Source organism: Tachyglossus aculeatus, chromosome 16, assembly GCF_015852505.1.
Source record: "Tachyglossus aculeatus isolate mTacAcu1 chromosome 16, mTacAcu1.pri, whole genome shotgun sequence".
Lineage (NCBI taxonomy): Eukaryota > Metazoa > Chordata > Mammalia > Monotremata > Tachyglossidae > Tachyglossus > Tachyglossus aculeatus.
In genome coordinates this window covers 14,362,623-14,382,247 of record NC_052081.1, presented here as the reverse complement: position 1 = coordinate 14,382,247, position 19,625 = coordinate 14,362,623, and the positions used below count along the sequence as shown (strand labels likewise).

General features: G+C 44.4%; 1 protein-coding gene across 1 annotated transcript in view; it reads right to left on the bottom strand.

Annotated features, from left to right (window-relative positions):
- The window catches only part of HMCN1 (hemicentin 1), a 296,199-nt gene that overhangs the window by 16,190 nt on the left and 260,384 nt on the right, over positions 1-19,625 (bottom strand). Inside the window, exons 90-103 of the mRNA XM_038757640.1 lie at positions 19,410-19,580; positions 19,036-19,206; positions 17,959-18,129; positions 16,648-16,818; positions 13,989-14,138; positions 13,404-13,541; positions 11,073-11,194; positions 8,598-8,835; positions 4,832-4,894; positions 3,757-3,876; positions 2,998-3,132; positions 1,645-1,758; positions 705-830; positions 14-142 (exon numbers count right to left, since the gene is read on the bottom strand). Coding sequence (XP_038613568.1) covers positions 14-142; positions 705-830; positions 1,645-1,758; positions 2,998-3,132; positions 3,757-3,876; positions 4,832-4,894; positions 8,598-8,835; positions 11,073-11,194; positions 13,404-13,541; positions 13,989-14,138; positions 16,648-16,818; positions 17,959-18,129; positions 19,036-19,206; positions 19,410-19,580 — 2,019 coding nt within the window. The remainder of the gene's footprint in view (positions 1-13; positions 143-704; positions 831-1,644; positions 1,759-2,997; positions 3,133-3,756; positions 3,877-4,831; positions 4,895-8,597; positions 8,836-11,072; positions 11,195-13,403; positions 13,542-13,988; positions 14,139-16,647; positions 16,819-17,958; positions 18,130-19,035; positions 19,207-19,409; positions 19,581-19,625) is intronic.

The following is a 19,625-nucleotide window of genomic DNA, read 5'->3' as shown; positions in this document are numbered from 1 at the left end:
TTAGCAAACTTACCTAGGCAGGGTCTTCCAATTCCCTGGGACCGATAGCCTCTGGGACAAACACAACGATAGCTCCCTCTTGTATTCTCACAAATCTGGTTATATCTGCATTGATGGGTACCATCTCTGCATTCATCAATATCTGTACACACAGAGACAACGGTGATGTTTTATCTCAAAATCCAAGTTGCCAATTTTTGGTTTAAACATATTCTGTCAAATCAACCTCCAAAGAGTAAGAAACTGTCGCTCATGTGCGTTAGAAAGATAACAAGTTAATTTACAAATGCAGAAAATAAGAACATGGTGAAAAAGTATTTTAGGATGCAGTGTCTGGGAATGAAGATAAATGATTCTTAATTAGCTTTAACAATTCTTATTAAATCTCCAGGAAATTTCAAATTTTTATCCGCTGAAGTACAGGAAAACTAGAGTACGATCTTAGAGTTTCCATTCAACGTTCCCATTGCTGATTAAACTCACTCTTTATGCTCTCCATTGCCTTTATATTTCCTGAGAGTACAAGTGAGTCACATGTTAGGTTTTCAGAAGGTTTATCTCACATAATTTTCATAAAAATAGAAGAAAAAGAACCTTTTAAGTGTTTTACCACCCAAGTGAGATTTCCAATCCTTCAAAAGAAGGCAAGTTGGGTTGGTAGTGAACAATCTCTTGACTCTGGCCTTGGCTACTGCTATACCTACCAACACAAGTTCCATTTTCAGCTTTGCTCATTCCATTTGGACAAAGGTCAATGCATTTATAGCCACCGCGTGTATTCTTGCAATGCTGGTCCGGTCGGCACACATTCTGCCTGCATTCGTTCACATCTTAAGAAAAAATGGAGATGACTGAAGTTAATAAAAACAATTTCTTCTCTTTTGCTTCAAAGGAAACTCTGCCTTTTAGATTGCTGGCAGAAGCTTTATAGATGAATATGTTCAGGATAAGGGATGGACTGGTTAATCCAAAATTCGGATTAACTAGGAGTCAGAACTGAACAGCGAGGGGCTTCATCTAGCCACCCAGAGGACCGGAATAAGGTCTGTGGGGAGTGGAGAGCTCAGTACACTCTATCTGTGCTGACATTTTGAGGACTGTTTTCTCCATAAGAATAGGAAATAACTGCATAGTGAAGCTGTTCTTAAAAGTTGAGGTGGGTTTGCTACAGCAAACCCTTTGCTGCCCAAGTTCCTCTTGTTTGAAATGGAGAGAAAAGAGTGTTTCTGAGTAGGGAGAGAGAGTCACAAGAGGGTAGAAGTGGCGCTGGAGTGGGTGGTATAGGTCACTGCCTCCTATTTCTTCCCAATTCCAAGTGGAGGTATTTCTGGCATCATTGTGTAAGCAACCTGATCATCATCTTCATTATGAGATATAAATGACTATTTGACCATGGCCTTGTAGTCTCGGCCCCATCCTATTTCAAATCAATCAGTCACATGTGGAATTTCCAGGACTCACGGCTGTTTTTCACTAACACGGCCATTTGATACGACGAAGGAAATGGAAAAGGAAATAGAGCACTTTGACTTATTTCATTATATCTGCTTTCACAAGATTGAAGGCCACGCAATTCAGGGTGCCTGAGACAAATCAAGCTTATGTTGTGTGTACCATTGCAAGAATTCCATTGCCATTTCCTACCCAAGCATTTTCTGCCTTTGAGTTGGTAACCTGGATCACAGCCACAGTGGAAACTTCCGATGGTATTGAAGCAGCGCTGGTAGCAGGGGTTGGAGTCTTGGCATTCATTAATATCTGTCAAATCAAACAAAGCCTTTAAGAACCGGTAGCTGGAATGTTTGAATCAATTTATACAAAAATGGAGGCGGGGATAATGGGATGTGGGGAGGCAGTATGACCTAGGAAAGAGCTGGGACAGTTCAAGTCCTGGCTTTGCCGCTTGCCTGCTGCGTTATCTTAGGCAAGTCACTTATCTGTGCCTCAGTTTCCTCATCGGTAAAATGGGGATGAAATCCCTTTTCTCCCTCCCCTTTAAACTGTATGTCCCACTTGGGACAAGGACTCTATCCAACCTGATTATCTATATTTACCTCAGTGCTTGTATTTACCTCAGCACGCAATAAACACTTGATAAATACCATTATTATGTCTTACTGTTTAGATGTTTCGCATTTTCAGTATTCTCCTAGATTTGCCCAAAGCCCAGCCCCGCCACTTAATATGGCTACCATAATTAGAGAGTACGAAACCCCACCTTTTCTCTATGCCAAGGTTGGAGCAACTGACAATTACATCGGAGAGCATTTTAAAAAGGGCAAATCTATCAGTGGATAACTTCTCTACTGCTCTGAACTCAAAATCAATGTTTTCACTATTGAAATAAAAGTGAGAATTTTCAAATATACATGTACGTAAGTAAAAATAACCTTATAACTAAAGAGTTTATGTCAGAAAATTCGGTATTTTGGGGAAAGGAGTTTCCTGAGATTTTTCTCAGCTTATCCCATTTTATTTAATCCCATAGATCCTGAGGTAGCTGGGAAATTGGGCTTCATTACCAAGATGGTTTTGTGATTTTTCTTACTTCTCTCACCCCCGGAGTGCTGCTCACAGTGGGATGTGGAAAACAAAACAAAAAAAACCCCAATAAAATAACCACTCTTTCCACTTAGAAAGGAAAGTGTTTGCTTTTGTAGGGAAATAATCTTTCCAACTGACTTGCCTTCATCTCTGACAAGAAAATAAACGTTAAGCGAAAAATATATTACTTAAGATCCTTCGGAGGACGGTTAATTCCCCAAAATTGTAGAGAGACAACCTTCAGTACTTAAGTTCAAATACTGAATGGGGAAAGACCTAGAACTCCTAGGGGAGCTACGAAATTAACTTCGCGTGCACCTTCCTCACTAGAATGGCTTCTTAATGGTGTAACGATGAGCTTGCAAGGGAACTAGGTTTATGTGAGGTCGCGGGGTGGGGGTCTTGGTTCTCAAAGTAACGTGGACTGAACAAGGGGGTTCTCCATTTCCATACCCTGACAACTCAGCCCATCAGAGGTCCGCCGAAAGCCAATCCCACAACTGACTACACAGCGGTAGGAGCCAATGGTGTTTTCACAGTCCTGACCTGCATGGCAGGTGTGTCCGCCCAAGACACATTCATCAACATCTGCAATAAAGGGATGCTTTTAGCTGTGGTGGGAGGATAGAACAGCCACCAAGATGAGAAAGATTTTCAGGTACCCGACCTGCACCCAACAAACACAAAGTCGCCGATGCCGACGAATGCCGTGAGAGGTCCAAAAGCAGAGCTCAGGTAGGGTGAGACTGAGAGGTAATGTTCTTTCTAGATTATATTCTACTGCCCGATACTTAGACTTGAGCCCCGTTTGGGACAAGGACTGTGTCCAACCTGATTATCTTCTATCTACCCCAGCCTTTAGTACAGTGCTTGACATAGAGTAAGTGTCGTAATAATTATTATTACTATCTTGATGACATGTTGCTTAGGGAACAGTGGAGGGATGTGGAGGGCAGTGGAAGAAGAAAAGTCAGGGGGCAAAGTTTCCCTCAGTGATTCTGTGGAACCAAGTAACTTTTGCTTTCCACCAAAACTCTGGAAACCACTCTTCTTCTTCCTTCCCAAGCCAGTCGCTGCCGGGAAACCATGTTGTTCAGCCAAATTCCCCCAGACGGTCGATGCCTGTTTTCCCACCCAGCTCTAAGAGTGTTCCTGACACTTCGCCCACCTAGCAGGGCTGGATGGAAGGCGATGTTTTGGTTTCACACCCACCTTGGCAAACTCTTCCATCAGCAGCTATAGTGAGGCCTCTGGGGCAAGAACAGTAATAGGTCCCAATGGCATTATGGCAAGCGTGAGAGCAGGGGCTTCGGACCGCACATTCATCTTCATCTGAAAACCAAAAAGTCAAGCTAAGACTCAGTAGTATTAATGAGCCAGTTCGCCCAGCCCTGCTGATGAGAGGTGGCTTTGCAGCTGCAGCACTGTAGTGTCATTCCTACAACCCCTGAATCACCAAAAAATCATCACAGCCAAATCATATGTCCCCGCAACTGTGTCCCGCTATTCTGCCAATATGTTCTATCCAGATGGAGCTCTAAAACTTCACCCTTGGGCGGGAATGCCCTTCCTCTAAAATCTGGACGTGTTTAATAACGGCTCCTCCTTTGGGTTAGGAGTTCCATTCGACATCAGGCGTAGCCACAGGATTCCTCGGCAAACATTCACTCTCTCAAGGGATGTTAATCGGCAGCTTAGAATCACTAAGGAGGCTCAGAGAAGTGACTGAGTTGGATTTTCTGGTGAGAGCCCAGGCCCACGGTTCTTCCTGTCACTAGTGAAACATCTGCCCTCTGTCTTACACACGTGTGGTCCAGCAGCTTGGCTGCCTATCCACTCCCTGGTGTTATCTAGAAGGCAGAAAAGAGGGCTCTCCCCATAAGGCACTCACAACTAAGCCCTGTAGCTCCTGATCCACTTTCCTTCACACTTGTCTTATGCTGTCAAATTGTTTCCAACCCATAGCGACACCACGGACGCATCTCTCACAGCATGCCCTGCTCTCCATCTGCAATCATCTGGTAGTGTATCCAGAGAGTTTTCTTGGTAAAAATATGGAAGTGGTTGACCATTGCCTCCTTCCGTGCAGTGAACTTGAGTCATCGCCCTTGACTCCTGTGCCGCTGCTGCCCAGCAAAGGTGAGTTTTGACTTGTAGCAGATGGCCTTCCAGTCGCTAGCCAATGCCCAAGCTAGAAATGGAATGGGTATGCTTCTGCTTGACTCTCCCTCTTGTAGCCGAGACTGGTAGAGTAATGGAAACCCTCAGAGGGGTCCTTCACACTTACCGGCACAGAAAGGTCCTGTAGGATCCAAGCCAAATCCAGAAGGACACTGATTACTCCTGTCTCCTACACAAGGAAGAAGCCAAAATATATTGGTGAATGAAAACAAAAGAATATTGTTTCCTTACAAATACCCTTCACTATGACAACGTTGCAACACAAGAGATTGGGGCTGTTGAAAATATACTTCCAAGCCAAGGATGAACAATAATCAGAGGCTTCTGGTGTCCTGCCACTAGTTGCGGATTCTGCGTTTAAATTTGTTTACATGAAAAAGTCAAAACAAAATAAAAATGTTTTTCAAGGAGATCTGTGGAAGGATTCAATCCCAGTGAAGATGTCAAACCTAACTGTAGCAAGGAGGCTCACCCTTCTAACCAACATAGCACAGATAGATTTTGTTCTACCAGAAGAAGTTTTTATTAGGGAAATAGAAGAAATCCCTCAAATAACATTTAGGTCCACACTACCAACTCCCAATATACTTTTTCCTTTACTTTTTTCTATTCATTCCAGATTTATAAAAATGAAAATGAAAACAAAACAAAGACTTTTAGACTGTACCCTGTAGGCAGAGAACAAACTGTATTACAAGGATCTGAATGGACAATTCAGATCATTATTATTATTACTATTATTACTAATAATGATAATAATCGTGGTATTTGTCAAGTGCCAGGCACTGTACTAAATGCTGGGATGCATACAAGCAAATTGGGTTAGACACAGTCCCTGTCCCATAAGGGGCTTCACAGTCTTAATCCCCATTTTATAGATGAGGTAACTGTGGCACAGAGAAGTGAAATGATTTGCCCAGGGTCACACAGCAGACACGTGGCAGAGCCAGGATTAGAACCCAGGTCCTTTTGACTCCCAGGCCTGTGCTCTATCCACTAGGCCACACTGCTTCTCTTTAGTGGTTCTAAAACTTTGGGATAATGTAAATGGGTTTTTGACCACTTTTACCCCTTGGAGAGCTGACTCTGGCAACTTCCACCTCTAGATTGTAAGCTCATTGTGGGCAGGGAATGTGTCTGTTTATTGCTATATTGTACTCTTCCTAGCACTTAGTACAATGCTTTGCCCATACAGTTAGCACTCAATAAATACAATTGACTGAATGACTATTCTAAGAGGGAAAAAGCCTTTGCCCTTCTTTCAGGGGGTCAAAGAGGGTGCCTGTTCTTCATGGAAAGTAAAGCAAACATTTTTAGTAGTGACAATAACAGGTAGACACATGCACACAAACATTCACATTAATGTGTGTCTTCCCCTCTAAACTGTAAGCTCACTACGGGCAGGGAACACGCCTGCTAATTCTGTTGTATTGTACTCTCCCAAGTGCTTAGTACAATGCTCTGCACATAGTAAGCGCCCAATAAACACAGCTGATGGAATGAAATGGGCACTCATACCACTCAGAGCCATATCATTAGAGGTTATTTCCAATGGATACTTTCCTACATTTCAAGTCTTTTTAAAAAAATTCCAGCCCAAATCCTTGGAAGGCTGTTATACTTTTGAATTTTGTCTGCCCAAAGATTTGATCTCTGGAAAATGTCACAGACAATTTCCATTACATCTACAATTAGAAATCCCATAAACATGTCTTTGCCTTGCCACATGTCTGTTTCCTTTCCCTTGCCTTTATGACAGCAACTGTAACCCTTTGTGGCCCTGGAGTGTTTTTGTGGCAAGAGCGAATTGTTTGCTTATTGAGGAGACAGCAGGGTTTGGACGACTGAAGAGTTTATGGCTGGCTTGGGTTTAGCTTCATAATACGCTGAGTATTGGTAGTTGGAGTAGTAGTAGTAGTAGTAGTAGTAATAATAATGATAGTATTTGTTAAGCTCTTACTATGTGCCAAGCACTGTTCTAGGCACTGGGGGAGATACAGGGTTATCAGGTTGTCTCAGATGGGAATCACAGTCTTAATCCCCATTTTACAGATGAGGTAACTGAGGCACACAGAAGTTAAGTGACTTGCCCAAAGTCACACAGGTGAAAAGTGGCAGAGCTGGAATTAGAACCCACAACCTCTGATTACCAAGCCCATGTTCTTTCCACTAAGCCATGCTGCTTCTCATAAGAAGTAAAACTTACTGAGCACATACTTCGTGCAGTGCCCTGAACTAGGCTCTTGGAAAATACAGAAGAAAGAAATGACACAAAGGCACAAAGTCTACCCTCTCTGGACTGTGAACTCATCATGGGCAGGAAATGTGTCTGCAATGTTGTACTTTTCCAGCACTTTAATACACTGTTCTCTCAGGAAGTGTTAAAAAAATATGATGGACTGACACAGAGCATTTACACTGTAACGGGACAGACAAAAATATTTACAACTAGAGTGGTTAAAGTAAATAATTTTATAAACATCGAGACATGAGTACTGAAAATGGAGGCAAGGGGTGGAAGAAAGGGAGAGAGTAGATGCAGAGTAAGCTCATTATAGGCAGGGAACCGGTCTGTTAATTTATCTTGTACTCTCCCAAGCGCTTAGACCAGTGCTCTGCACATAGTCAGTGCTCAATAAATACCACTGACTGATTGAATATACTTGAAAAGGTTATATAGGAGCAAGAAAAATAATGATTCAAAAGCTGGGTCTGTTTGGGAAGATCAGGGGCCCTGAGATTAGTTAGCCAACTGAAAAGGAAGATGAGGAGTCACTCAATATTGGGCATGGCATGTGGGGTATAAGAAATTCAGCAGCAGCAGCAGCAGTTATGGCCGCATATCTTCCTCTAATCAGCATGTATAAACTCAAGGCCATTATGCCCATGACTGTTCGCCCTTAGGCCCCACGGCTTTAATTTCACCCCCTGGAGTGTTCACTCTCAAAATATGTTGACTGAGGAAAAACTTCATGTGCACCGCTAATGAAAATCAGAGCAAAACAATTCACTTGTTAGTTTATCTGCCCGAGTGTCGTGCTGAAGGGGCTGGGGCTGTTTGGAAATGGCTAATGTGTGTTTTGGAGAAGTCCAGGGCCGAGCAATAACAAAGATCAGCAGGAACCGTTTTCACTTCATTCACGGGCTTTGGCGATTCAAAGCTGGAGTCATGCAAACACTGAAAGTCTTTAAATAGCTGCATGATGCAACATCAACATCAACCCCCTACAGAAATACCGAAAACTCATTACCACACCTGCCTAGTAACCCAGACGAAAACCTTAGCAAGGAGAGACATCAAAGAGTGACACTGCCCTAAGGGTTTCTAAGATCAATAGTAAGAGGGGAGCACTTTCTCCATGAATTTTAACTATGCCAAAAAAAAAAAAAGGCAAGATCCATTTGAAATCTTGGATTCTTGATGCACAACATTTCCCCCAGAAATCTTTAAGGTTTGTAATGAGTTTTACTCATTTTGCCCCGGTTCAATTTTTCACAACTATTTTGCAGGGAGTTTGACGTTATTCTGTTTGGACTCACAAAAGGATAATTCACTTCGCAATTTGGAATGGCAATAGTCCTTGGATTTTTTTTCCTCTGAGAGAAGCGGTTTTCCCCCAGCTCAGATACACAAGCACAACTTAACGCTCCCCTCTGTGAGATGACTGTTAACCCCATGTTTAGACCAAGGCCAAGAACCCCATGTGGGATAGGGATGATATCTAGCCCCCAAAGATGAACCACCGGGAGAGATGATATCAAATGAGATGTGACCCGGAGGTTAGTGTGCCCTAAAATGAAATACAATGATGAATTTCTTCTCATTTGAAAAGGACAGGAGAGAGGGGGCTCTTTTCTCCAAGCCAAGATACCTTTAGATATTGAGGCGTGGATTTCGAAACTCAGGGTTTCTTCTAATTGGTCGTAATCGGACGTGATGGAAGAAGCGTGGAGCGTTTCCACCAAGAATGGCATTCTCCCACGAGCCTGGTCATAGGAGATGGTGTGATTCCAGGTGTACGGCACGCTGACTCCGTCGACGGTGAACAGTCGGGTGGAATAGGCATACAGCTGTCCGGGGCCCGTCTGAATGTAGTCCTCTGTATAATCCTGAAATAGGCAGCACAGGGCAGAGCGTTGCCATCTGGATGGAACAGGGGTCCTCCAGGTTTTCTTTCCTGAGAGGATGCTGAAGTCAGGGCCGCGGTTGGAGGGGCAAGCTAGGTGGGCGGCTCTCTGGGTCTGCAAGCTGGGGAATGGACTCCCAATCTAAACTGGGCGAGGATTTTAGTTCCAGATGAGCAGAGAACCTCAGACTAGTCTTCATTTGGAGGTCCTGGCCTAGGGGAGGGGGACAGAAATAGCAAGACCACTTGCAAGCCAGACGTTCTCCTTAAACTTGGCGTGAGGTGATGAGGAGGCCTAGAACCACTGCATCTGAGGCTCCATTTAGGGAGAGGACTGATTAGGGGAAAAAACAAACAAACAGTGGAGCTGCGGTTGCTCCTCCCTTAAAATCCTTCCTCCCGGCTAAGACGGGCCACAGATCGTAGGTTTGCCCAGAACGGTAAAGATGTGGATGCCTGCCCCATACTGAGATGCAAATTGAAAGAATTTCTATGCCATCGAACTGGTCACTCTGGCACTTGCTAACAACTTAGTGCGTAGGACACAATGAAAGGCCATTTATGACACCCAAGCATGCCGGAATTCCCCCCCACATGCTTTTCTATCTCCCTCTTCCCCACACTGGCACAGCACCAGACAGGGGACAGACCAGATGAAAACCAGTCTTGTATGAAACAGGACAAGTGTGCACTCTAGCCATAGTTAGAATCATCTTCCATAGGGCCATATCAGGATTGGCATAAGAACAATGGCTTTGTGAACAATTAATTCCTGGTGCTAAGGAAGCCAAGTGTGTCTTCACACACCTCTTTGGGCAATCAGGGCCAATGCTAGAAGTAGGGGTAATTTAAATAGGAGACCAATCAATCAGTGGTATTTATTGAGCACTTGACTGTGTGCAGAGCACTGTATTAAGCAGTTGGGAGAGTACAATATAACGGAGTTAGTAAACAGGTTCCCTGCCACAATGAGCTTACAGTCTAGAGGGGAATACCAGTTGCTTCAGAAGTTCTGCTCTCAATCAGCTCCCCTCCTTATATTAAGCCTGGGAAGTATTGTTCACCCAAGCTCGATCTGGGGAGGGCAGTTTAAGGAATGGCACTATTTATTGCCACTAGATTGTGTGTGCTTTGTGTGCAGGGAAATTGTCTTTTAACTCTACTGCATTGTTCTCTCCCAAGTGCGTAGTACAGCATTTGGGCCAACAGTAAGCACCACTTACTGTAAGCAACAGTAAATACCCCTGATTGACTGATCATAGCATCAGAAAGTTCTGCTCCTTACAAAACCTCTCCTCAACTTCCCCAGTCCAGAATTACAAGGTGCTATCTTGTATGGGCCACCAAACACCCTCCCCATCACAGTCCAGAAGAAAATGGAGGGATTCTTCCACCCATGGAGACTGCGGAACCAGGAATGGGCAACCCCTTCAAACTGGCGGTCCTGGGAAATGCCAGCGTTCCAAAATGACCTTGCTGGCCGCATCAGAGGGACACAAGATATGCTTCAGGACTGGCCAAGCATCCTTTCAGAAGAGAATTTTTCAGTGTAAAATTCCACTTTTGTTCCCACTCTGTAGGAGGTATTTGCAGCATTAAGCACTGATCCAAAGCGAGCAGGGCCAGCCGGGTGAAAACTGACCATCGTTTTTCAAACTCCTTGGCCCCTGTGGGAATCCTGTCGATGTTATACCCACTCTACCGATGGGTCATTTTTTCCCCACCCCTTCTCACCTTCTGCTATTCTCCTGTTGTCATTAGTGACTCCAGGGTACCAGCCAGAGCCCAGATCATTGGGAATGGGGCTGGGGCACTGTGGTGGAAGAAGGGAGCCTAGATCTGCTAGCATCTTGGGCAACAGGTGTGAATTGGCTTGGCTCTGGGCCAATCAGGAGGGTACATGTGAACACCCAAATCTCTCCATTAGCTTAAATCGATTACTCACCCTTCCGTTGCTGAAGTGCAACAGAAAATGCAAATCCTAACATCACCATACTAATGAAGCCATAATCCAGTTAAGTTCCAGGGAGCAACTGCTTACTCTTCGCCTGCTGCAAGCGTGGCTCTGGGCGGATGAGCACATCAGTACTGAGGCATAAAGTCCCCAAGCGAACTATGTAAAATGACTCAGAGCAATTACCCCAGGAAAAATTATTATCAAAAGGCAGATTAGAACAGCTCAGCATGCAGGGGTGAGAGTCGCTGTGGCTCTCCTTTTACCTTTACGGTGACACGGGCGGAGGACTGGAGCTGTAGGACATAGCCATTCACTACAACGTCGAGTAACAATGCTCCATCTGAATCCAAACCTCGGGCTATGTGAGTCAAGCGTAGGATCTCTCCTGGGAATGTGAGCACATTCATTGACCAACAATTCAGGATATGGAATTAATCAAGTTCGCCGTTGGATCGAGGGCAACTGTTGTTACGATGCCTCAATCTTTTGTAAATTCATTAATAAGGAGAACTAAATTATCCCTCTGGTTGGAGCATTTTAAACCACAGATGATCCCAGTTTCCCAGGGCAAAATGTTGTTGGCAAAACGTATTTCTGTTCATCTCGTGTTAGCGAAGCAGCAGATCATAAGGGAGTTGAGCTGGACTTTTCTGCGGAGGCTCTTGAGGACACAGTAATGTTCCTCGTGAGCCACAGAGGACAAAGCAAGTTTCTCTGATCCTTCGCTTCTAGGCTTGATTGCTTCAAGTGGATAATCTTTGTCAAGGTGCCGGGTTGAGGAGACTCTGTGTCTTCTGGAACTTGTCCCAGCCAAGCTTGTCACGCAGGGAAGGGGGAATGGCAACATGCCCCGCTAGAGGCACATCTATGTAGACAGTTCCATCTCTTCCTAAGCATAAAACCTTGAGCTTGTGGAGGGCTTTTATTTTTAATGGATAAAGTGCTTTTCTACCACTGATCTCACCTGTGCTCTCACTGACCCAGTCAGATCAGGGCTAGATATGACAAGTGAGTCCTATTTTATAGATGGAGAAACTGAGACCCAGAAAAATTAGGGATAAATATCAAGTGCTTTAAGGCATGTAATCAGCTCTCTCCATTCTACTTCTCCATGCTTTTCTCCCACCACACCCCAGTTTGCAATCTTTGCTCATCTCAAGCTAATCTATTCACTGTGCCTTGCTCTCCATCTCTCCTGCTGACGTCGTGCTCACGCACTTCCCCCGGCCTGAAACTCCCTCCACCATTCAAATCCACCAGATCCCAGCTCTCCTCATCTTCAGAGCCCTTCTGAAATCATAGCTCCTTCAGGAAGCCTTTCCCAATTAAACTCTCATCCTCCAACAGCCACTTCAGCAATTGGAAGCTCCTTGAGGGCAAGGATCATATCTTTTAAATCTACTGAAGTCTCTCAAGCACTTAATAAAGTGCTCTGCACATTTGTTCTCTTGTTCCAGTGGACAAAATTCACCCAGTGAGGATTTTCATAACACTTCCTCTTCTCCCACTCCCTTCTGCATCACCCTTGCTTGCACTGTGGCTAGAACAGAGGCCTGGGATTCAGAAGGTCATGGGTTCTAATCCTGGCTCTGCCGCTTGTCTGCTGTGTGACCACGGGCAAGTTACTTCACTTCTCTGTACCTCAGTTACCTCCTCTGTAAAATGGGGATTGAGCCTGTGAGCTCCACATGGGACACGGATTGTGTCCCACTCAATTTGCTTGTATCTACCCCAGAGCTTAGTACAGTGCCTGGCACATAATAAGCACTTAAACAAATACCATTATTATGACTGGCTACCTTGATCCACCCCCTCCCTCAACCCGACAACAACATACCCATAATTTATTTATATATATTAATGTCTGTCTCCCCCTCTAGACTGTATGCTCATTGTGGGCAGGGTACCAACTCGGTAATATTGTAATGAGAATAATAATAGCATTTATTAAGCACTTACTATGTGCAAAGCACTGTTCTAAGTGCTGGGGAGGTTACAAGGTGATCAGGTTGTCCCTCGGGGGGCTCACAGTCTTCATCCCCATTTTACAAATGAGGTAACTGAGGCACAGAGAAGTGAAGTGACTTGCCCAAAGTCACACAACTGATAATTGGCAGAGCCGGGGTTTGAACCCATGACCTTTGACTCCAAAGCCTGGGCTCTTTCCACTGAGCCACGCTGCTTCTCTGCTCTCCCAACTGCTTAGTACAGTGCTCTGCACACAGTAAGCATTCAATAAATAACTATTTATTGACCTTAACGTTCCTCATCCCCAAAGATCCTAATGTGATTGGACAACCACCAACCCAAGGTTATGTTTCTTTTCAGCTCCTCAACCACAATAATGCAAAATACAAGCCAGTTCCAGGGAGGAGGAGGATAAGCAGCAAACCTACCAACAATACAAGGGCAGCAATCCACACCTGTACTTTGCAAGACAGTCCCTGAGGAGGTCTACTGAGATCCAAGATTCAAAGACGCCATTAGCATCAATCATTTTGACAATGGATTTAGCAGCACCTCGATAACACTACATTCCATAAACCGCCCACCCAGGATCATTTTATATTAACTAGAGTTCATTTGCTACTCACCAGTTGCAAATTCCACTTGTGTTTCTCTCTTGAAGACTGCATTGGTGAGTGTAAATCCATTGACAGCTTCTCCTATTTCCTTTGCTGTTGTCCAGTAAATGGGATTTAGGATGGAGACTATCTTCCTCATTGCTGGGCCTTAAGAAATGAAAAGTGTGATACAACATTAAAAAGGTTCACTCAGCTCTGCCTTAACCCCTATTTTTTTTTTATGGCCAAATGATCATGATTAATCATTTCCATGGTCCAGAGTGGAGAACAATCTAAGTTCACACACAAAAAAGGAGTTGTGAAAAGGCGCCGCAGGGTCACATTTATCAAAAAATTAGGAGAGGGAATACTATTCTAAATTTCTTATCACCAGCTAGCGATTCCCCTTGAGAATTTGAATATTTTAGGAGAATTCCTTGATCAGAAATGAACCCCCATGGAAAAGTCCTTCAAATCCTTGTCACAAAGAGGAATGGCCAATGTCTCCAACCTGGGATTTGGCAGTACATGCCCTGATGAACTAAAATGGATTTTACTGAGGGCCTCAGAGCAAATCGGTGAGTGTTTACCATTTTAAAAATCAAAGCATCTTACCAAGACTGCGAGGAACATTGGTAATTTTGGCTTGAATGATCCTACTGTCAGAGTGAAGATTATCTATTACTGTGGCATTGAGAAAAGCAATTCCAAATTCAACATTGTTAATATTTCCAATAACACTTCCTCTGGCACGCTGGGGCCCACCTATTAAGGGAAGGAAAAACACCCCAAGATGAAAAAACAATTCCATCATAGTGTGATGGCAAAGAAGCATTCAGAACACTACTCCCCGCTCAGCTATTATATAAGTACAGTTTGCCTCAAGAGTTTACTTTCAACTATTGAACTGGCCTCAGTGTCACTGCATTGCACCTTACGTCCCACCTTTTACTGAAAAGGCTCCTAGAACTTTTCTCCACCCTAACCAGAGAAAAAACTCAGCTGCATTCAGTATGCTACCTATTAGTTCTTATTCTGATTTGCAAGCAGCAGGAAGGAGCCTGATCTTTAGGAAAGAGCATGGGCCTAGGAGACAGATGACGTGGGTTCTAATTCCGGCTCTGCCACTTCTCTGCTGTATGATCTTGGACAAATCACAACTTCTCTGTGCTTCAGGTACCTCATCTATAAAATGGGGAGTAAATCCTCCTCCCTCTGACTTTGATTGTAAGCCCCATTTGGGACAGGGACTGTGTGGGAACTGAATGTCTTATAGATCTACCCCACAACTTAGTACAGTGCCTGGCAAATAATAAGCACCTAACGAGTACCATTAAAAAAAAAAGCCTGTTTGTTTTTTCCCACGGCAGTGTTCATTTACAAACTAGGTCCCCAAAATTGCTGACTGACTTCCAACTCCAATCCTTTAGGAGATGGGGGTTTGTGTGGGAAGATTTCTTGGTAAATAATGGTCTCTGAGATTGGTGTTAGTATGCCTTCAACTGCTGTTTGCTAGTAGCCAGGACCACGGGGCTCTTTAAAAAATTCCTCCTCTCCACTCATTTCTTCTTAGTCACAGGGCTTGCTCTCCTGGGCTTCTTCCTTTGTTCTTGATCAATCAATCAATCAGTCGAATTTACTGAGCACTTACTGTGTGCAGAGCACTGTACTAAGCGTTTGGGAAGTACAAGTTGGCAACATATAGAGACAGTCCCTACCCAACAGTGGGCTCACAGTCTAGAAGTCTTGATTGTTTATTGATCACCTAAGGTGTGCTGTCATGATTGTTCATGATGAGACTGATAATGAATAATAATAATGGCATTTATTAAGCACTTACTATGTGCAAAGCACTGTTCTAAGCACTAGGGGGGATACAAGGTGATCAGGTTGCCCCACGTGGGGCTCACAGTCTTAATCCCCATTTTACAGATGAGGTAACTGAGGCTCAGAGAAGTGAAGTGACTTGCAGTGAAGTGACTTGCCCAAAGTCACACAGTGGACAAGTGGCGGAGCCGGGGTTAGAACCCATGACCTCTGACTCCCAAGTCCGGGCTCTTTCCACTGAGCCACGTTGCTGAAGACATGCATTTCATACCAGCATTGTTTTGCTCCATGCAGAGTCATCAGTAAAGTACATTACAGAAACTACTTTGAAGATGAGAAACACAACCCCATTTAGAGGAAGGCAAAAGCTAGAATAAGAAGCTGAAAATATAACAGGGGTATTTTACAGACAGAATGTAATTTCCTGACTTGAAATTTCACCAGGACAAAGGAAAAATCAATTACAATAAAATCCATTTAAACTTCTGAAATGAAACAAATTTACCCCAAATATACTGCCTCAGTCAGTTTGGAAAGCCAACAAAACAGCACATGTTTATTAAGAAAGAAAAAATCAGGCAATTAGAGAGAGAGTGGGGGGGAGTTGTCAGTAAATCTTTGCCAGAATCGATTGAATGAATGAATGAACTGGTATTCTGTCTAATAATGATACTACTTATTATTATGGTATTTGTTACTCCAATCCAATTTGTTACTCCAGTAATTTGTACTTACTATGTGTAAAGCACTGTTCTAATGGCTGGGGTAGATATGCTGGGAAACAGTGTGGCCTAGTGGAAAAAGCAAGGGCCTGGGAGTCGGAGGGCCTGGGTTCTAATCCTGACTCCGTTATAGATCTGCTGTGTGATTTTGGGCTCTGTACCTCAGTTACCTCATCTGTAAAATGGGGATTAAAGCTGTGAGCCCCATGTGGGACATGGACTGTGTCCAACCTGATTATCTTGTATCTACACCAGGACTTAATACAGCGCCTTGCACAGATTAAGTGTTACAGTGCCTCGCACAGATTAAGTGTTTAACAAATATCATTGAGGGGAAAAAAAGTTTATCAGGTCGAATGCAGTCCCTGTTTCACAGGACGTTCACAGGTACTGGACCCCCATTTTACAGATGAGAAACTGAGGACCAGAGATGTTGAGTGACAGAAAACAAGTGGAAGAGCTGGGATTAGAATGCAGGTCCTCTGACTCCCAGTCCCATCCTCATTCCACTAGGCCTCGCTGATTTTTATTCCTGAAAACGTAAAAGAGATTTACTTAATAAAACCACAGCATCCCAGTCACTGAACATGGTGGGCTGGGAGGGTTGGGGGGGCCGGGAGAAAGCGGGGAGGGGAGACTCTGCTAACCGTGCTGGTTCATTCGTTCCAGAAGAATTTGCAAGCATGTGTTTTCACAAAGCTATTTCTTGTTTGCCTCCAACTTACCTGGACACGCTTGGATGTTGCACCTGGAAACCTGCGTTGAGTCTCCGGGACACAAGTGCCCAGTCTTAAAGGGAACTGGATTGTTACACAGCCGTCTGCGAGTCTGTTCTCCTCCTCCACAAGAAGCAGAGCACTTGCTCCATGTCTGCCACGTTCCCCAGTTTCCGTTCACTGGAAATGGGTGCAGAATGGCAAAACGAAAAACAGAACAAAAAAAAGAACCTCAGGAGCCCATACAAGAATTCTTGAACAAAAAATTGAAAGATTGAAACACTCATTTCCCTTTACAAAATATATACAGAGGAATGGAACACACTGTTTCCTGGAAATGTCGACGGGCAGACAGGTGCTCCACCAATTTGAAGTTTGTTCTGCCCCTGAGAAAGATGACGAGCTGTCCGATGGTGAGTTATGTAGGACGATGAGAGTTCTTATTCCTTGACTAGGTAAGAAAGCCTATAGTACCCAGAAAGTAATTGGGTCATTTAAAGGCCTGAATGACTAATGAGTTGATCGAGTGATCTGGGCTAATAGTCGAAATCTGGTTCATGGCTGAGGAGTGCAAATTGCCCTAAAATCCTCTAGTATTAATGTAAGCTCACTGTGGGCATGGAATGCATCTGTTGTATTATTATATTGTACTCTCCAAGTGCTAAGTATAGTGCTCTGCACACAGTAAGCACTCAATAAATATGACTGACTAAAAATCAAGCAACCCCCAGGCAGATATTTGGCACTGCTATGAATGGCTTAGTGATGTCAATTCATTGTCCATTCATTCATTCAATCGAATTTATTAAGTGCTTACTGTGTGCAAAGCACTGTACTAGGTGCTTGGGAAACTACAATACAGTAGTGTACCTTAGAGGTGATCCTGACTCCTTCTGTCACTTCATGGTGTACTACTGTGCACTTTCTTGTGAGACAAAACCCAAGAATAAACTAACCACATACGTAGGCTCAATATTTTCTTACTTCTAATGCTCAGATATCCAGAACAAAGGTGTAGCCAAAGCAAGACACTTAACATAATTGCAGCATGGACTCTCTCCACATTTGTGTGGTCATGGGTAAGGAAAGGACAATCTTTCACTAAACTGGCACTGAAGTGAATATAACTACACTATTAAGAGGAAAAAAAATCCCTAAAAGCCTAGAAGGAGTCCAGGAATAGGACCACCCCCACAAAATTCCTAAAGCTTGGACTAAGACTAGTGGGTCGGCATCTGTTTAAAGCCACTGGGTCTGAGGTGCAGACCAGAGTGGCGTGTATCCGATACCGCCAAGACGAGAATCAAAAGGAATAAGTACCTGGACACCCATCTGTGTGACACCTCTGAATCTGTGTGTCTGCCCCAGCACACGATCTCCCGCCGCTGGCTGGGCGAGGGTTGTCACAGGTGCGATATCTACGCTTTTGACCACCATTGCACGTCCGGCTGCAGGTTCCCCAGCCGCTCCAAGGACTCCAGTTCCCGTGAACTGGAACGATAGAGACATAGAGATCAATCGGTGATATCTGTCAAGCACTTACCAGGCACAGAGCACTGGACTAACCGCTAAAGATGTGCTCCCTGCGAAGATGAGCTTCTCACCTCCACAATCTAGGTGGGTCAACACAAAATGTTTTGGTGGGTAAATGTTTCACAGCTTTTCCACAGTGCCCATTCACTGGCTCTAGATTTTATTTAGGGATGATACCGGCAGAGGAAATTTAGAGCTTTTTGACAGGAGTTGAAACTGTTTCCCACTATGAGCGTTGTCAAATTCTGGAATGTTTTTCTTAAATAGGGTGTGGAATCTTCTCTTCTGGAGAGCTTTAAAAGTAGCCATCTGTCTCGAATGTTGTCCTGCCTGGATAACCTATGTGACTCATGAGGGACAAAGATTGAGGCTACCCTGATTTATCATTAATCTGCCCCAGGCTTACTACAGTGGTTGGCACAGAGGAAGTGCTTATCTTATTATCATCACCTTAGAGCTGTCTGGACCAGATGACTTCTTGAGATTCCATTTGGCCCAATCATTTTATAATGAAAACCACTGTCACTGCTGGGACAGCCCAAATTTTTAAAGGGACTTGAAGTTTAGAGTTGTGTGGATGCTGCCAGCGACCGAAAAAAGCTTGAAGGGGTTGTCCTGAGGCAACACATTTGGGAATAAAAGCCTCTGGGTAGAAGTCTTCAAGCACTCATCACACTGCATTGAGAACTGCTGCTTTGTGGGATCTTACAATCTTAAACAGACATTAACCACCCAGAGAAAATGCTCATCATTTCGAGAGCAACAGTTTCAGCTACAGCACGCGTGACCGTGAAAAAGAGCAGTCAAAACTAGGGAGCTTCCCGGAAGGGAGGTGGGCGGCGACTTTTGGCTTTCAACACTTACTTGGGCAAGGGTCGCTATTGCAGAAGTCGACCTGGACATCACTGCCTTCACATTTGCGCCCGCCAAACTGCGGGGCAGGAGCGGAGCAATCCCGAGTCCTCCTCCGGGAACCTTCACCGCAGGACACGGTGCAGGCACTCCAGCTGGACCACGAGGCCCAGGCCCCGGTCACTGGTCAGGGAAAAACAGAGCTCAGTTTATCACCCGTCGCTCCTGGGAAGACTTTCAGAGCGTGCTTTCACCGACACCCTCAGCAGCTCCAAAGAGGCCCTACCTCCCAGAAACACCGGTGTTTCTGTCAAGAGAAAAGCAATGGTTCCCGGTACATGTCAGAAGGCTAGGGCCTTGGTTAAAGGCCTATGCATTTCCCTTACCTGGGCAGTGTCTTTCATTGCAAACTTGCATCTGCGTATCAGGCCCGTCGCAGAAGGGTCCATCAAATGACGGCGGAGGGTTGTTGCAAAGTCTCATTCTTGCCTGAGTACCTTTTCCGCAGCTCTCACTACAAGACCCCCATGGCAACCAAGCACTCCATCCTCCACTGACTACAAACACAACAAGGAGAGAGTGACAAATCAGAAAGATGAAGT